Source organism: Passer domesticus, chromosome 15, assembly GCF_036417665.1.
Source record: "Passer domesticus isolate bPasDom1 chromosome 15, bPasDom1.hap1, whole genome shotgun sequence".
Classification (NCBI taxonomy): Eukaryota; Metazoa; Chordata; class Aves; order Passeriformes; family Passeridae; genus Passer; species Passer domesticus.
The window spans coordinates 2,365,145-2,383,744 of NC_087488.1; the positions used below are offsets into that span (position 1 = coordinate 2,365,145).

Sequence of the window (18,600 nt, forward strand, 5' to 3'; positions counted from 1 at the left end):
GGATGTTTTGGAGCCTCAGCACTGCCCTGAGCACCATGGAGCAGGCTGGAGCAATCTGGGGGGTTTCAGAGCTCTCAGGGTGTGTCAGAGCTTTCCCAGCTCCGTGCTGCAGCTCAGGGCTGCCCGCAGCAGTTCAGAGGAACAGTCTGGAGCCATCCGGAGGCACGGCGGGAGCTGGGAGGGGATTTTGCACGTTTGGGCCCTTTGGGGCGGCTTAAAAGGGGTGGGGAGGGGTGGAGGAGGCTTAGAGGGGTGGGGAGCAGCTTAGCAGGGAGGTGAGGGCGTTTAAGGGATTTTTGGAGCAGTTCAGAACAGCCGAGGGCTCCGAGGGGGGTCTCCTGGAGTGGAGGGAAGGAAAGCTCCGTGTTCCTGCCTGGAGCAGACCCAGAGTCCCTGTCCCAGCCTGCCCCGTCCCTGGGCAGCAGGATCAGCTCCCGGGGTCCCGCCTGGATCCTCCAGGAAGGTGAAGGGGGAATTCCCCCATCCCCACCCACACAGCTTGGCTGGCTGGGGAGATTTGGCTCCCTCTGACCTTGATCCCTCTGGAATCAGCAGGGTCCAGCCTCCCTCATCCTCATCCTCATCCTCATCCTCATCCTCATCCTCATCCTCATCCTCATCCTCATCCTCATCCTCATCCTCCCAAATCAGGGCTTTCCTTGGTGCAGGAGCATTTCCACTCAATCCAGCCCCACGGGAGATCCAGCACTTGGATACTGGGGATGCTCCAACTCAGCACTGGGATCCTCAGGATGCTCCAATCCACCTCTGTGGAAACAAAGTCTCTGGGCAGGAATAGTAACAGCTTTTAATCCGACAAGAGTTGATACATCAGTTAAGACAATACCGTTTTTGCCTCTTTTTTGGGGGACTTCCTTCACATACCGGTCGGGAAAGAGGAACATTTTCAGGATGTACACTTTTTGTTTTTCTCTCTCCATAGGGACTTTAAAGCATGGTGAATGTGCAAGTCAGTGCTTTTTGTTTGCTTAAAACTTTTTTTTTCCCCGGTGCTTATTTACAGTTACAGTACCTCTGTGAGAGCGACAGGAAAAAACAAACGATTGTTTGAGACCTGGGGATCCGGGATCCCCGGTCGAGAAAGGCAGATCTCCAATATTTATATATTTATACATATATATATATATGCTTTTGTGTATACACAGATACATTTCTCTCTTCTTTTAAAGTATTAAAAAAATGGATCAACCTTCATTCTATAAAAATACCTACTCTACAAGATAGAAAAATTTTCCCTCTCCAAGTATACACTGATTTACACCCAAAGCTTCTCTGGAAATGTACATTACGTGGCTTCTTCCCGCGGCCTCGGGGCAGGGAGGGAGGGCTGGGGTGCAGGAGCTGCCCCGGGCTTTGGGGCTCCCCCTGACCCCGCTGCTCTGTGGGAGCAGCCCCCAGAGGTGCCGTGGCCGTGGCCTGGCCGCTGTCCCCACAGGGCCACCCTGAGGGCTGGAAGGGGCTTGGGGGGAGCATGACCCCCCGGGATTGCTGTGGCTGCTGCTTCCAGGCCGTCCTGGCATTCCCAAAACCTGACGAGCAGGAAGAGGACCCGCGGGTTGAAGCCGATCCCCGGGAGCCCCGGGGAGCAGGGGGGGACAGCGGCCACTGCCGGGGCCACCACGGCCGCTTGTGCCAGCAAGCCCAGAGCTGTCTGGTGTAAACATGGCTTTTGTTTCCCAGGGAGCTGCGGGTGTTCTCCAGCTCCCCTCCCATCGGCACAGAGATTCCAGCCCCGGCCGGTGCCAGGGGTGAGGAAGAGCGCGGCTCCTGCAGCCCTGGCGCGCCCAGCAAGGGGGAGGCAGCCGGAGCAGGCTCTCCCTCCAGGGCTGCCGCTATCACCAGCAGAGCCCTGCTCCGGCTGGAATGGCACAGGCCGCTGTCCCCAGGCTTCGGGAGGTGACCTGGGGACCGCGGGCCTCTCCGCTGCAGCTCCCAAAGCGCTGCGTGTCCCACCCAGGACGAGGAGAGGCGGCCAGGACCGGCTCCAGCGCGGGGTGAGGAGCTGCAGCCTTGCCCCGCGTGTCTGTCCCGGTGGGACGAGTGACAGCTCCTCCCGGAGCCGCCTCACGGCAGAGCCCGGCAGAAGAGAAGGGAGGAGGAGAGTGGAGCCGGGATGCCGAGACGTGCCGACAGTACTGAGCCACGGACAGCAAAAATAAATAAGGAGGCAGGTGACCGAGCGTGCTCACGCCCTGTCCCCACAGCCACTGCGGGCTCTGCACGCAGCCGGCCCCAGCAGGAGCACGGGCAAGGATGGGCTGAGCCAGCTGGATGAGGCCATTTGCATTAAGTTAATTAAAAAAAAAACAAAACCAAAACCCCAAAGCAAAACCAAACCCCAACGCTGTGCGAGTCCGGGAGGCGCGTCCCTGGTTCCAGCTCTGCCCGGTGAGTGTGTCAGGGACACTTTGGCACGGCGGATGCTCGGGCCGGGCAGGGCAAAGCCAGCGCTGCCGCTTCCATCTCCATCCCGCTGTCCCTCGGAGGGGCGGTGCCTGTCGGGACAGTCCCCAGCGCCACAGGCACTTCCTGCCGTGTCCCTTTCCTGAGCTCCTTCTCCAGGTTCCCTTTCACCCCTCCACAGCCAGGAGGGCTTCAAAACAACGGAGTCAGACAAAGCCTGGCTGCTGGTTTTCCTTTTCCCTGGTCCGTGGCTCAGTCACTCCCCGACCTGAGGCTTCCTTGTGCCTTCATCAAGTGCAAAGACATTTGGAGTCCCTCTTCATCCTCTCAGAGCACCAAATCCTCCCGGCTGTGTTACTTGACTTCCAGGATGGAGGGGTTGGTCTCCATGATGGCCACGATGATCCTGTCGATGTAATCCTGCAGGCGGAAGTTGATCTCCTCTTGCTTCTGGATGGCCTCCATGAGCTGCAGCAGAGGGGAGAGGGAGGGAGAGGTCACTCCTGACACTGCTCAGGGCTTCCCGTGGCTCTGTGCATCCCTGGCTCACTCCCTGGCTCTTCACTCTGGACGGGGACATTCCTGACCCTGTTTAAATGGCCAGGGAAAAACTGGTCCTGCTCACTCCTGTCCTTCCTCAAGCTCTCAGCCTGATGGGGCCCAGGAGAGAGCAGGGAGCACCACATCTCCATTGGATTCCCAAAATATCCAGGTGTGTTTCCCCACTTGTTGAGGTGTTAAAGATTTAATTCCAGTGCTTGTGCAGGCTCAGCCACCCCTGGCTGGTGCTCAGGGAGAACACGTGCTGGAGGAGCTGGGATCTCCAGGGGGAATATCCTGGCTCCCAGGGTTTAAAGACAGCTCCAGACTGATGGACACAGCCCGTGGTGGCTGCTCTGTCCTGGAAGGGGAAGGCTGTCCCAGGGCAGGCAAAGCAGAGCTGCCAGAACCAGCAAACGGGCAGGGAGCAGCTTCCCTGTTCCCAGGAGGGAGGGCTGGCAGGCAGGGTAAGTCCTGAGAGCTCTACAGACAATTGTGTGGGGATTTCTCTGCTCTTGCCAGCTTTCAGGGGAACTTTGGGCATGGGCTGGGCCGCAGACAGGGCACATCCACTCCTCCCAGGCCATGCCAGGTGGGGGCACTCAGGAAGGTGCAGTGTGAGCCTGCAGCTCCTCATGGCACGTACCTCATCTCTGGAGACAGAGCTGATCTCTGCTGCCAGGGACTCTGAGAAGGAGGCTGAGAACAGGTTCTTGGCTCCCTGGATGCTCAGGTTGATGATCTGCCCGTTCAGCTCATCATTCTGCTCCTTCAGGTTCCTGTTATCCTGTTCACACACAAAAACCACACGCTGCTGGAGCACCTGGTGCTCAGAGCTCATCCAGACCAGCAAAGGCAGACAGGGCCTTTCACCCTAACACAGCTCACACAGGGCTGGGAACAGCACATGGGCTGCTGCCTCCATCTCAGCAGAGCCTGGAGAACCTCTGGAAGCATGAGACACACTGGGAAGATGCAGGGAACACAGCAGAGAGAAGGGCTCCTGCTATCCCTGAGAAAGCACCAACCTCCCAGGACAGGAAAGCAAGACAGCACTGGGCTCCTGGATCCACTCCATCCCTTGGGAGAAAGCCCCTGGACCCTGCTGGTCCTCCCTTGGCATCAGGGAACCATTTCCCTGCCAGCCCAGCCCTCCTTACCTGCTTGAGCTGCTTGATCTCCTGCTCCAGCTCTGTCTCCCGTGTCCTGCTGTTGTACTCCTGCAGCCCCATGCTGCTGCTGCGGCCCCTGCGCTGCTCTGCCTCCAGCTTGAAGAGCTGCAGGTGCTCCAGCTGCTTCCTCAGGTCCTCGATGAGCTGCAGAGCAAGGCAAGGGGACAGCTGGGTGCAACAGGCCTGGGAGATCCAGCAGCACCCTCTGGATGTGGCTGCTGTGGGAGCAGCTCCGGGGATTGCTGCAGCAGGATTGCTGGCCACAGCTGTGGCTGCCCCTGGAGCCCTGGCAGTGCCCAAGGCCAGGCTGGTGGAGCTTGGAGCAACCTGGGACAGTGGAAGGTGTCCCTGCCCATGGCAGGGGGTGGAACAAGATGAGCTTTGAGGTCCCTCCCAACCCAAACCATTCCATGATCGAATTCCTTTTTGGGGGGAACTTGGTTCCCTCTTCCTCCCTCACACCCCCAGCGAGCAGGAGATGGGGAGCTACTGAAACACATGGGCACAGCCCTGCAAGGACCTTGTTGGAGGGCCAAAGATGCTGGGTTTGGATGTGCAGCAGCAAAGACCCCCCAGCAATGTGGGTCCCTCTGCTGCAGGGTTGGGTCCCCTCTCACTCAGAGCCCTCAGTGACACCACGGTGACAACTTTGGGCCAGAGCTCCTTTCCTGCCACCACAGGCAGCCCTGCCTGGGCCTCCAGCTGGAATCAGCAGGCACAGATGATGGGAGCACTGGGAGGGTGTGTTCCAGCCCCCAAGCACTCAGCTCCCACCCCCCCTGCTCCTGCTGGCTCCATGTGCCTGTGCCACTGCTCCTTCCAGGCAGGAAGGGAAGGGGCCAGGGTGGCACAGCCCCTTGCAGGGACAGTGCTGGATGGATTCCAGAGCAGCAAAGTGGCTGAGGTGCTGCTGCTGAAGCCCTCTCCTCTGCACTCACTGCTGCAGGCACCCATTTCTGGAGAGGCTGCCAAGGCCAGATTCCCACACTTGGGGACAGGGCTGTGGAGGCCCGGACTCCACTCACCTCCTGCGTTGACTCCTTCTCCTTCTGGAACTGGTGCCTCTCCTGACTCAGCTTGTCCCCCATCTTCCTCTTTTTCTCCTGCTCCTCTGTGAGCTGCACAGTGAGGTCCTCGATCTCATCCAGCAGCTTCTGCTTCTCCTGCAAGGACACGAGAGCCCCGTGAGAGGCCCTGGAGCCCTGCTGGGCGCTGGCTCCGCAGGGAATGCTCCTCTCCTGAGGCACCAGGAGGCTCTGCCTGCTGGGATCTCATCTGCTCAGAGCCTGGGCCTTGGCAGCACTGAGGGAGGCAGCCAGGGATGGCTCCAAGTGAATCCACATGAATATCCACTCTTGTGCTGTTTTCTGGGAAGCACGCTGCTGGTGTGGGATGGGCTGGGGCCAGCACGGGGCTCCAGGCCAAGGAGAGACATTCAATCATAAAGCTCCTTATGTCTGGATTTCAGAAAAGTCCTGAATCTGAGATTTTTACCTCCCTCTTGGTTTCAGACATGAAAGGTTTGAATTGAGGGCTGATCCAAGAAGGAACAGACCAGCTGAAGCCAGGATGTAAAACACACAGCCCAGCTCTGTTCCCTTCTCCTCTCCCAAAGCCCTGGCAGAATGTTTGGGATGCAGGTGAAGATGCCAACAGCCCCTAGAGCAGCACCTTCTGCTTGTGACCAGCTTTTTCTGCTTCTCACTGCACCCCACCATCAAGGATTCTGGAGGTGCACAAGGAGCTGGGAGGGGACACAGCTGGGACAGCTGATCCCAAAACTCAAAATGGGTATTTAATACTGTATGACAACATGTTCCTCAATATAAGGTGGGGGAAGAATGAGAAAAAGGGGGTGTATGGCATGATGGCATTTGTCTTCCCAAGTCACAGTTAGGCTCCCTGCTTGATGATGGAGCTTTCCAGGAGATGCCTGAACACCTGTCTGCCTTGGGAAGCAGGGATTAACTCCTTGTTTTGCTTTGCTTCTGTGGGCAGCTTTTGCTTTACTTAACAAACTCTCTTTTCCCTCAACCCACAAGTTTTACCATTGTTGCCCTTCCAAACCTCCCCAGGCTCACAGCTTCCAGTCCCATGGGAAAGGTTTTGGCTTTCAGAACTCCAGAATGCCACAGGAGCCCCTGCAGGGCTGCTGATGCATGGCCTGGGGTACACAGGGCTGAGGAGCAGCTCCCTGGGGGAGCTCCAGATGCTGGCTCTGAGCTGGAACCCTGGCTGCTGAGAATGTCAGACTTTCTGTGCTGCCAGGCACTGACCCCCCAGAGAACACTGCACTGACCTGAGGCTGTGGAGAAGGCTTCCAAAATGGAATGACAGAACTGGGACTGTGGGTGTGGAGTTTGATAGAAGTGTGTGTTATCACAGGGTGGGAAACTCAGAGTTAAGGTTTTAGAATATAGTAAAATATATAAGGCAAGATGGAGGTTTTAGGGCAGAGGCTGGTCCTCCTTCTTCACCTTCTTCTCCTTGGGTTTGGGTGGTTTTGTGTAATTGGATAAAAAGTCCACATTGTGGGCATGGGTGGTTGGTTATTGGGTTAAAAGTAAAAATAATTTAGGTATAATTTCTTAATTGGACAGTTTATCCTTAAAAGGCCTTGTAGAGAGAGATGGGACTCCATTTTTAGTTTGTTGAAGTGAAGTGCTGTAGAGCTCAGGGTTTGTGAGACTGTGACAAAGATAAAAACTAATAAACATCTGAGTCCCAATAAGAAATACCTTCTTGTGATTTAACCCTGACCCTGGCAGAAAAGAAGCAAAGACTCCACAGCTCGGGGGTGTCCTGCTCCACAGAGCAGCACCAAAGGCACCAGGCCAGCAGGAAAGGCAACACTGACAACAAAACCCTGATTTTTGGGCACTGGACAGGAGAGCAGCTCGTCAGCCAGGCTTCTCCTGGGCAGGGAGGGGCAGTGAGTGCTGCTCTTCTCCTCCTTCACCCATTCACTGTGGAGGAAAGGAGAATGGCTCTGCATGGATCAAAACCAACTTCCCATGGCTGGGAATTCATCCTCAGAGCCACGGGGTTTTCCTGCCCCCAGCCTCAGCTGTGCTCACAAGGTCCTGGCAGATGAAGACCACATCAGGAGGGATGGAGCTGCAGAGCTCTCCCGTGGGATTAAACATGGATAAAATGCCTCAGGCCCTTCAGCTGGGAGAGGAGGTTTGATTTCAGCTCAGTTTTAACCTTACTTCTGCCCCAAGGCTGGCAGAGACAACATGCAGCCCCTGTTCCAGGTGTCCCACCTGTGACCCACACTATCCCTGCAGGTGAGGCTCCTGCCCAGCCCAAGGAGCCTCGGGAAGCCCCAGCCCTGCAGGGCCTTGGATCCTGAGCAGGGTGACAGTGAGAGGGGCTGGGAGGTGACATGGGTCTTTGAAAACTCAACTCACAAACCCCAGGACATGGAGATGGAGCATCCCTGCTCCCCTGCACTGGACTGGCCACAGGGATGGGGACAGGGATGGGGACAAGCTTCCACAAGAGGGCACGAGTCCCCTCCTGAGCAGGCACTGCCACAGAGATTCATCAGGGGTTTATTCCAAGCTTCCAGGCTGAACAGTGGGAAACTGCAAGGATAACTGTGTGGGACAGTGCTGTCCAAAGTGGGGTGTGCAGCGACTGGAGAATGGAAGCAACTGGTTTGTTACATTAAATGGATCTCATGTTCATGAAAATTCATCCCAAAGCCAGAATTTCATCCCAAAACCAGGCACCCTCTGGCCTCACCTCCTCAAGCCTCTCGATGTTGGCTCTCAGGCAGGGGACACAGGACCTCAGCTCGCTGTTCTCATCATCCAGCTGCTGCAGCCTGCAGAGGGAATGGGTGTGAGACTCATCCAGCATCCCACGTGGGGGAGAAAACATCCCCAGGAATACTAAACCAAAGGGAAGCCAGCAGGGATTCATCTGTTCCAGGCAAACCCTGAGATATTTCTGCTGCCAGGGGAAAGAGAGGGGCACCTACACAATGCTGACATCCATCAGCTCCAGTGCTACTCCTTGTTCCAAGGGTTTTTTCAGTCCCTGGACAAGCCTCAGCAGCAGAGACAAGAGAACAGGGGGTCAGAGAGGGCTCTGGGTTTGCATTCCCAGGTAAAACCCCACTGTCTTCACCTTCCACTGACTTCATGGGATGAACAACAGCAAAACACTCTGAGCAAGCTGGAAAAACCCTCTCAAATAACTGACACCTCTCCCAGCCCACTTCTTCCTTTGGAATCCACCAGGCAGCACGAAGCACCCTGGCTGGGACACTCTGCCTCTTTGCCAGGCATTTGCCTGTTTCCATCAAGGTGGAAAGCATCTGGGCATTAAAAGTACCCCAAGGGGTCATTTATGGGAAGAAGCACTAACAAATCCCCTCTTCATCCCCACACTGCAGGGCAGGCACACGGATAAAGGGTGGGAGCTAAACTTAAAATGCATGAGAGCAGCTCAAATAAAGACTCCAAGATTAGGTCTGTGGGCCAAAGGTGGAAATAACCAAACCCCAGGGTTTGTGGTGACTTCAGTCACACCTTGAACCACTCAAACTCCCTGCCTGCCTCCCTGTGTCCCCCCAGGGCTGCCTGGGCACAGATTCTGGGGTGGCTCCAGGAGAGCTGCCCCCCCAGCCCCACCTGGCCTGCAGGTTCTCGATCTCAATGCTCTTCTCCCTCTCCATCTTGCTGAGCAGCTCCCTCTGCTTCTTGATCTCCTCCAGCAGGGTCTGGTCAGCCCTCAGCTCCTGCTCCTTCAGCTGCTCCTCGAGCGCGTTTGCTCTGCAGAGAGGACAAAGAGGGGACTGAACTGTCCTTGGGAGCAGGCTGCCATCCCAGGCAGGGACCAGACTCTCTTCCCAGCCCCTTTCCCACCCCTCAGGTGAGCTGGGAGAAGGAGATGGTAAAACAGAACAAGCTTCCAGGGCAAACACACCAATCACATCTCACACAGCTTCACTGCATCCCAGCAGATGCAGCAGGAGAAGCAGCACCTCCTCCATCACAGGTTTCCCAAGTCAGATGCCTTAAGGAACACAAGCATGCTATTCAATTCCCAGCCTGGGAAAGAAGTTAATTTTTAATTATTTTTAAATGTCTTCTATGCATTAGAATTTTTTCCAAGTGCAGCCACGCACATACACATCTCTCAATGGGAATCTCAGAGTCACTGAGGTTGGAAAAGACCTTTAAGAGCATCTAATCCAAAAACAAATCCCAGGGTTTGTGGTTCCACCTGCAGTAGCCATGGCAAAGAAATTCTCCTTCAGCTGTTTCCAGCAGGAAGTGGTATTGTTGCTGAGAAAAGGCAACAGCCTCAATCCTTCTTCTTTTCACTCTCTTGTGATCCCAACAAAAACCAGGGGATCTGCAGGTCACCCTTCCTTGGGTGTCAGCAGAACTGCAGATCACAGAATCCAGAAGGGTTGGGGCTGGGAGAGACCTTAAAGTTCATCTCATCCTACCCCTGCCATGGCAGGGACACCTTCCACTGTCCCAGGCTGCTCCAAGCCCTGCCCAGCCTGGCCTTGGGCACTGCCAGGGATCATGGGGCAGCCACAGCTGCTCTGGGCACCCTGTGCCAGGGCCTGCCCACCCTCACAGGGAACAATTCCTAATTCCCAATATCCCATCCAGTCCTGCCCTCTGGCAGTGGGAGCCATTCCCTGTGTCCTGTCCCTCCATGCCTTGTCCCCAGTCCCTCTGCAGCTCTCCTGGAGCCCCTTTAGGCCCTGGCAGGGGCTCTGAGGTGTCCCTGGAGCCTTCTCCTCTGCAGGTGAGCACCCCCAGCTCTGCCAGCCTGGCTTCACTATCTCAGGTTGCTCCAAGCCCTGCCCAACCCGGCCATGAGCACTTGCAGGGATGGGGCTGGGAGCTGGAAATTCTGCAGGGGCTTTTCCCAGGAGAAGGCTTTTCCCAGGAGAAGGCTTTTCCCAGCTGATCCCACTCCTCCCAGCACCCAGCTCACCCAGAGCCAGCTGACACTTCCGGGCCAAGCTGCTGAAGTGAAAACACTTCCCTCACTCCCAAGTTTATCAGGGCTTAGGGAAACCTTTGTTTAGGTGGCTCAGTTCCCTGACACGACTGTTACTTAACAGAATTACAGCCCTATAGATAAACTGTGCAGGGTTTATCTGCCCAGGGTAAAGCTATGCTGGGAGAGAGGAGCCTGGCAGATTAGCACACACAGGGGTTACATCATGTGGGATCCAAAGGGCTGCACCCCGGCCTGGATCCAGCACGAGGCAAGCCTTGGAGCTCCAGAGATCATTTGGAAGGGGCATGTGGGGCAGGAAAACATAGTAAATATAATATAAATATAAATACAAATACAAATACAAATACAAATGTAAATGTAAATGTAAATATAAATATAAATATAAATATAAATATAAATATAAATATGTATTTTAAAAAGTCAAGACCCAGAGTTCCAGAGACCTTTTGGCAGGGACACATGGAGCAGGGAAGCTTTACATTACATTAAAAATTTACATTAAAAAAAAAAAAAAAACCCAAACCAAAAGACAAATAATAACAACAAAAACCCATCCTGAGTGGGAAGGGAGCCACAAGGACCATGGATTCCAGCTCCCAGTCCTGCACAGCCACGCCAACAATCCCACCCTGGGCATCCCTGAGATCATTGTCCAAGCACTCCTGGAGCTCTGGCAGCCTCGGGGCTGTGCCCATTCCCTGGGGAGCCTGGGCAGTGCCCAGCACCCCCTTTCCCTGAGCTCCAGCCTGACCCTCCCTGACACAGCTCCAGCAATTAAAAGCCATATGTAAAAACCACCAAAAGCCAAGTCCTGGAGCTCCAGAGAACTTAAGCCCATAAAACAGAACATCTCCATGTCACTGTGCCCTGTTGGCAGCTGGGATGGAGTCAATGTCCCTGCTGAGGGCTGTGGTTTGGGTTTGGGAAGGGAGCTGGGGCACGAGGAGGGAAGGCCCCAGGCGGGCTCTCACCTGTGCACCAGCTGCAGGTTCTCCTGCCGGAGGCGGCTGTGCTGCTCCCCGTTGGCAGCCGTGTCCTTCTCCAGCTCTGTCACCCGCTTCTCCAGGAACACCACCTGCCAGAGGGACACGGATCAGCCTCTGGGCAGCCCCAAACCCAGGCAGCCCCCACAGCACCCCCAGACAAGCAGGGTTCCCACTGCAGCTGGGCAGTCATGGCTTGATTTAAAGCATCCCTTTTAAACATCCTTCTCCACCCGGTTTCCCAGGTTCTGATGGTTCTCATGAACCAGTCTGGGGTCAAACACTTCACTCTTTCCTTCCTTCAACCCCTTCCTGATGGCATCCTAAAAGGAGTCCAGAGGGAAAGATCCTGGTGGATCTCCAGAGCTCCATGGGCAGCCCTGAGGCTGGATAAGTCCCCACTGCCTGGAACAGGATGGAAATCCTGAATTTACAGCTGATGGAGGGATCAATGCCAGTTGGTGGGGAAGGAGCAGAGGTGAGGATTTTCTCCCTGTACTTGTACAGGGTTTACTCCAGCTGTATTTGCATTAATTCATTCAAATTCCATATAAAACAATCCTGGGGGAGAAGAAATGAGGAGCATGTCTAGAAAAGCCAAACCCTGGCTCTGGGAGAAGGGCAGGAGACACGGGAGTATTAAAGAGGCCATGCAGACACACAAGGCCTTTCCCAGCAGTGCCTTTTCCATCAAAGGTTTCCCAGGTCTAATGCCTTAAGGAACCCAACTATTTTATTCAACTTCCCCCTGGGAAAATATTGATTTTTATTTATTTTTAAAGGTCTTCTCTGCATTATAATTATTTCCAAGTGCAGCCACACATAGACATTTCTCTTTCACACAGAGCTCCTCAGGACATTCATATTCCAGAGATATGTCTTGGAAAAAGCCATTTCCAAGACAATTTCAGGACTTCCTGAGTTTCGGGAGTTTCCACGGAGTTTCAGGACTTCAGCAGACATCTACACAATCTTAGCTTCTTTCCCATACCTTCTTTACCCTGGTTTTGTTTTTTTTTTTAAACTAGGAATACTCAAACAATGTTTCCTGTGCTCCTATCTTATCCTACAACTCTTTTCTTGTAATACCCCAGGAAAACCCACCAGCACCAGCACAAAATCAACTCTACCCTGACAGCACGAGCAGAGTGTGCCGAGGAGAGGAAGTCCCTGTTTCACATTGGGTGGGTTGCCCCAGAAAAGCAGAACCTGAGAACATCTTCTTGTGTGAAGGAGAAGTGAAAATGCTGCCTGTGAACAGCCCATTCCTCCTCCCAGCACTCTGGGGGAAGCCACTGCCCCTGGAGAAGCTCCAGTGTCACCTCCTGACCCTGCAGAGCACCTGGAGCTCCTCTGCTCCTCCAAACCCTCCATGGGGAGGGCTCCCCACGTCCCATCTGCACCGGGAGGAGCTTCAGCCTCATCCTGCCTGGGAACACTGAACCCTCATGGTAACACAGACCTTACCCTAGAACCCCTTCCTCCCAACAGCTCAGAAAAGCTCAGGGCACCAGCACACACCAGCGGGATGCTGACGGCCCAGGCCAGGGGCAGGAGGGAAGGAGGCCCCACCTTGTCGGTGATGTCCTCGTCGGTGCACTCCAGGCTCTCCCGGTAGGATTCCTCCATCACCCCCACGGCCAGCGAGCTCGTCTGCTGCAGCTGCCTGAAACAGAGACAAACCACCCCGACCCACAGCAGCACCGGCATCAGCCCCAGCAGCGGCACCATGCTGACACCAGGGGACAGCCCGCCACCTCCCGCCCTCCTCAGCCTCTCCAGGGATCCTCAGCACTGCTCTCCAGGGCTGGATGTCCCCTCACCGCCGAGCTCTCCCGGGAAATCCAGCGCTCCAACGTGGACATGCTCCCGGGACTTCACACCGGGATCATTGCTCTTGCTCTTTGGAATGGGGAGAGATAAGAGCTCCCTCTTCCCACTTTCTTTCTCTAGCCCAGTCCCAAGGCTGTGGGTTATCCAGCAAAGGCCAGAGTACTCCCAATGCTGATAAGGCTGGGAAGAAGTGGGGTGTAAGGGGAGGGAGAGGGAAAAACCCCCCTGAGGCTGCTGTGACCCCCCAGCCCGGCTGAGCTAATCATTAACGAGGCCTGGTGACAGCGGTGTCCCCAGCTCTGTGACCAGATAAAGGACACCCTGGCGAGGGGCTGCTCGGTGTCCCCAGCTAAAGGACACCCTGGGGAGGGGCTGCTCAGTGTCCCCAGCTAAAGGACACCCTGGGGAGGGGCTGCTCAGTGTCCCCAGCTTTGTGACCAGCTAAAGGACATCCTGGGGAGGGGCTGCTCGGTGTCCCCAGCTTTGTGACCAGCTAAAGGACATCCTGGGGAGGGGCTGCTCGGTGTCCCCAGCTTTGTGACCAGCTAAAGGACATCCTGGGGAGGGGCTGCTCGGTGTCCCCAGCTTTGTGACCAGCTAAAGGACATCCTGGGGAGGGGCTGCTCGGTGTCCCCAGCTTTGTGACCAGCTAAAGGACATCCTGGGGAGGGGCTGCTCGGTGTCCCCAGCTTTGTGACCAGCTAAAGGACATCCTGGGGAGGGGCTGCTCGGTGTCCCCAGCTTTGTGACCAGCTAAAGGACACCCTGGGGAGGGGCTGCTCCCTCGGCATGGCTGTGGATCTGCCCTGAAGAGGGGGTGTGTTCCAGCCCTGGCACCCCAGGCAGAAGGAGAACACTCTGCTCTCCTGCTTTGAACAGGGAATGGATGACAAAATCACCATTTTGTCTCTTTAAACCTCTGTTTTTCCCAAGAATTTGTACCATTGGCTCTTGAATTCCTCCCACTACACAGTGTGTTCATGCCAGGACTCACTAAGCACAACTGGCATTTACCAAGAGACCACAGCCTGATTTTGCATCCTCACCCTCAGTTTATATTTAGATTTTAAAGTCTCAGGCACATTTGTCATTTAAATCGTGCCAAGCACAACAGGGCTTAAGCAGCTGAGATTTCTTGGCACAAGCAGAATCCGGATAAGAAAAATGAGGAAAGAGCCCTTACCAAAATAAAATCAATTTTCTAAAAGCAAATGTTTTGGGATTATTCACTAATTACAGTATCTGCAATAAAGGATTTGCTTTGGGCTGAGCTTAAGGATCTGGCTCGGCAAAACCCTGTTATCTCCCTCCTTATCACAAACCAAACCTGACTGCTCTTGAATTAACTAATATTTACACAAGCCCACACATCCCTGCCTCAGAAAAGCAAAGGGCCAGGAGGGCTCAGTCCCCCATAAGACAGGGTATATCTGTTCCCAAAAGTTTAACTCAGATCCTCCCAAAATTATCTGTGCCAGGCACGGGACAAAAACGAGTCCTAAAACAGGAAACCTGGGGACAGGCTGCTCCCCTCAGCCCTCCTTCCTGCCAGTGTTTTTAACAAAGTTCTAGAAAGTAAGATGAGTGGAAGTAGGAAATGTAATATCAAGGATCTGCTTCCTTTCCAGGAGGGGAACCGTGCCAGGGGAGATTGCTGAGCACAGGAAAAATGGAGAAGGGAAAGGTGTGAGAGCAGAGCGGGAGGAAGAGGTGCAGGGAGGCTGCTTGGGGCAGCACAGGGAGCAGAGTGAGTGTCAGGAACAGGAACATTCCCAAACTGAGCTGCCTGCTCCTCCACAGTGTCCCTGTCCTGCTGGGAAACCAGCAAGGAGAAACCCAACAACTGCAGAGGGAAATCTCCCTCCTGAGCCTGGCAGAGGCAGAACAGCGAGGTAAGAGTCAGTTTATCTTTAAAATCATGATGGCACAGGAACAGGAGGGATGGGAGAGCTGGGAGAGGAGGAAAGGTGAGCACCAGGTGACACTGAGAGGGGAGGGAAGGACCCTCTGCTCCAGAGATCCACAGCAAACTGCCCAAATATATCCAATATATCCAATATCCCTGTGCAGTCAGGGGTCACAAGGCCCACATGGAAAGGTGACCGACATCACATGAGGTGGTCGTGCAGGACAGAAGACAGCATTAAACCTGGGCATAAACCAGGGCTAAACCAGGGTTAAACCCTTCAACCAGAGCTACCTGCAGCCCACCCAGGTGCCCTAGAGCCCCTGACTAAGCAGGGGGAGCTGCTCCCACAAAGCCAAGTCCTGAGGGTGACATGGACTGAAGTAAAACAGGACCAAGAGCTGAGGCAGCTGGAATTTTTGGGGTGCTGGAGAATCCCTCCAGGTGGGAGTACTGACTGGTCTGGTCTTGCAGAAATTTACAGACATGGTGATACTGGGAGGGATCCCACACTGGGACATATTCCAGAGGGATGTGTCCTTCTGGAGACTCCTTCCCTCCTCCATGTGCCCCCTGCTATGGCACTGGCAGGACAGAGAGTGAGGAAAAGCCCCCTCATTTTTTCCTGGAAGGAATCAGGTTGCCAGCAGCCTCTAGCTGTGGGCACACGTGAGAAACCCCCATTCCAGAAAAAAAATCCCGGAATTAAACCCACTTTTCCCCAGCACTATGGAATATATCCAGAAATACAACTCTCCAAGCTTATTTTGAGTTTTCCTTCCAGGGAGCTGGCAGCTCGCACAGATCAAGCAAACAACAACAGGAGTATGAGCTTACCTTGCCACCTTCTTGCTGGAAAGTCTTTTATTGGGACTGCAAAATGAAGAAAAAACAGGAAAGAGTTAGAAAAGCTGACAGTGGAGAGCCAAGGAAACAGGAAACTGCATGGAGTCCGGGGCACATCCTCTGCTCTGGCAGGGAGCCCTTGGCATGCACCCCCAAACCCCTGGAAAGGGCAGCAGAGGGGCCACTCCTGTGTTGAACAACAAGGAATAACAAAGCACATGGAATAAAGCTGGAGAAGAGCTCGCTGCCCCCTGCCACGCTCTGCTCTCCTGCTGATCCCTGCCTGAAAACTGATCCCCAAGGAAAGAGCTAAGAATAGCAGGGAGGCTGGGGGGGCTCCAGCCCCGTGCTGATGGCAGACTGAGCCACATGTCCTGCACCCCAGGGCACCTCAGGGCACCCCTGCCACCCCCAGAGCTCCCCTGGACTGGGACCAATGGCACATCCATCCTTCTGCCATGATCCCACTGGTTCATGATCCCACAGGATCCAGCTATGATCCCACTGGATCAATCCATCCTTCTGCCCTTCCACAGCCACCATCCCACTGCTGGGCTCTGGGTCACCAGGGAAGTGCTGCCTGCTCCTGGCTCAGAGGCTTCAGGAGCTCTTGGTGGTGTCCCTGTCTGCATTTTGAGCATGGCACTGCTGCAGTGGCTGGCGAGGGGGATGAACTCTCTGTCCTTCTCACAGATAACTGACAGAGCTCACTCCTGGGATCCATGTCTGAGCCAGCTGCCACCATGCCACGGCGGTCAGGGATCAGTGTCACCACAGCACGAGCAGCCAAGGGCTGTGTCACCGTGTCCCACCTGCAGGGGACAGGCTGCAGGCTCTCCCTGCTGAGAAAAACCAGCCTTTTCCAGAACCAGCTCCTTGCTGAGATGCTCCTTCCAGTCTTCTGGTCCTGACTGGTGCTGGGGAAGTGGACAGGGCTTGGATCTCACTCCTCATCTTCCACCCATGCTGGTGTCACAAGATGCCACCGGGCCACACCAAATCCTCACTCAGCAATGGCAGCAGGAACAGCTCCAATCCAAGAAGCAGCAACTGCATTCCCTGGTGCTTAGCTCAGTTTTAGGAAAAAATAACAAATAAAATCCTCTGGAAGTCCACTCCTGCCTGGAGCTGCAACATGAGTTCTTCGAAGGAGGGATTAAAAATAGCTTAGGACAATTTGCTTTGTAAAGCAACCCCAAACCTGACTGGGGGCTGTTGTCAGGGTGACCAGCCCTGGGGTCAGAGTGCATCCTCAAATCCCAGACTTCCAGGGAGCACAAGAGCTGCTGCTGGCTGGGCTTCAAGGCTGCTCGGCGCCCAAGGGGAGGAGGTCAGGCCCTGGTGTTTGCCAGGAATTGTAAGGAATGGCCCCAGCACTGGGGGGAAAATATTTTCCTCTGGAAAAAGCTCCTGGGGAAGCGACGGCACCTGCAGCGTCCAAAGGCTGAGACACCAGCAAGGGCACTGGAACAAAACAGAGGCACAAAGCACTTCATGCCAAGCTCCTGGAGGAGTCTTCCCTGCTTTCCCATGCTTTGGGCTCAGGAAGCAGCACCCCAATGCTGGCAGCAAGCTCCCCTGTTTATTCCAAGGATAAAACACTGTCTCTGTGCCCGCAGTTCTTACGAGTGAGGCTGTTCTGGGCTGCTTTGGGCTTCATCCCAGCTGCCAGAATCCCCTGGAGGAGGTGTCTTCAGGCTTGTCCCAGATTTTGGTCCCAGTTCCTGCTGCTCCAGGATTTGTCCCCTGCTCCAAGGGTCAGTGGTGATGCAGGGAGGAGCAGCAGGTCCTGCATGTCCCACATGCTGCACAGGACATCTCCCACCCACACCACACAAAGAGGGGGCACTGCCCCTTCCACAAAGGCTCTTGGAACATATTCCCAGTAAATCTGTACTTGGGAAACCCTGAACACAGATGGAGGAATTGCACCTACTCACAGGGCAAATCAAAGCCTGTGGAATTCCCACCATGACCATGGGACAGAGAAGCTCCACAGGAAACCCCACCCATCACAGGAGGCTCTGAGGTGTTAGCTTAGCTTTGCAGGCAGACGTGGTGGAGAAAACTTGGAGTGGGATTTCCAGGGAAAACCAGTGTTCTCCTTAATACCTGCATAACCTGAGACCCATCACTGACCCTCAAGGCCTCCAATAGCAAAGACAACTATTTAGCCAAGAAAAACAAAGGGAGAGACTTTTTTTCATTAAAAAGAATGAAACTGAAGCTCCTGTTTTCCAGTTCTCCTCCCATAGACCAGGAGAGCTCCCACATCACACTGTCCGTGCAAAGGACAGACAGAGACCAAGAACATGACCAAAACCCAGGTCTGAATAGCCACAACAGCCATGAGAAGAAAGATTTATCACCAATGCCACCATCCTTCCACCCAAAGGGCATCACCCAGCTCTGAATGAACAAATCGACAGGCAGAAATCCCTCTCCACTTGTCAGACAACACATCCAGCTGCTGCCTGGGAGACCTCCAAAACTCCATTCAAAACCTCCTGATGTTGCTGGTGTCTGTCACATCTCCCCAGCCCATGGTGACACCGGGGTGTGCAGGCTGTGGGTGAAGCTGGGTGAGACAAGATTTTACTGCTCCTGAGCCTTGTGGAGCAGGCTGATGCCTTCAGGCTGTTCCTGCAGCAGGAGGATGGGCTGTCCCTGCCCCTCCAGGCTGCCCTGGCACACCACTCCCAGTCTTTCCTTGGTGACAGAAATACTGTACACGGCCAGCTCGCTGCTCCCGTGGAACCCACCATGCACAGGCATGCAAAGGGCAGGGAATGCTCTCCTTGTCTGCCAGCCCCCTGCCTGCATTAAAGGCACCTCCTGCTCACCCTCCTCGAGCTCCCCAGCACCTCGAGCACCTGCAGAGGCTCCCGTGGCCGGG

General features: G+C 54.8%; 1 protein-coding gene across 7 annotated transcripts in view; it reads right to left on the reverse strand.

The window, feature by feature from the left end:
• Positions 1–784: 784 nt before the first annotated feature.
• Positions 785–18,600, reverse strand: part of RAB11FIP3 (RAB11 family interacting protein 3) — an 80,469-nt gene continuing 62,653 nt past the window's right edge. For all 7 annotated transcript variants that reach the window (XM_064390862.1, XM_064390861.1, XM_064390866.1 and 4 more), the window contains 9 exons: positions 15,696–15,731; positions 12,692–12,785; positions 11,108–11,211; positions 8,780–8,920; positions 7,887–7,968; positions 5,162–5,299; positions 4,125–4,280; positions 3,611–3,751; positions 785–2,892 (listed from right to left, as the gene is read on the reverse strand). In XM_064390862.1, the coding sequence (XP_064246932.1) occupies positions 2,779–2,892; positions 3,611–3,751; positions 4,125–4,280; positions 5,162–5,299; positions 7,887–7,968; positions 8,780–8,920; positions 11,108–11,211; positions 12,692–12,785; positions 15,696–15,731 (1,006 nt within the window). In that variant the 3' untranslated portion in view covers positions 785–2,778. The remainder of the gene's footprint in view (positions 2,893–3,610; positions 3,752–4,124; positions 4,281–5,161; positions 5,300–7,886; positions 7,969–8,779; positions 8,921–11,107; positions 11,212–12,691; positions 12,786–15,695; positions 15,732–18,600) is intronic.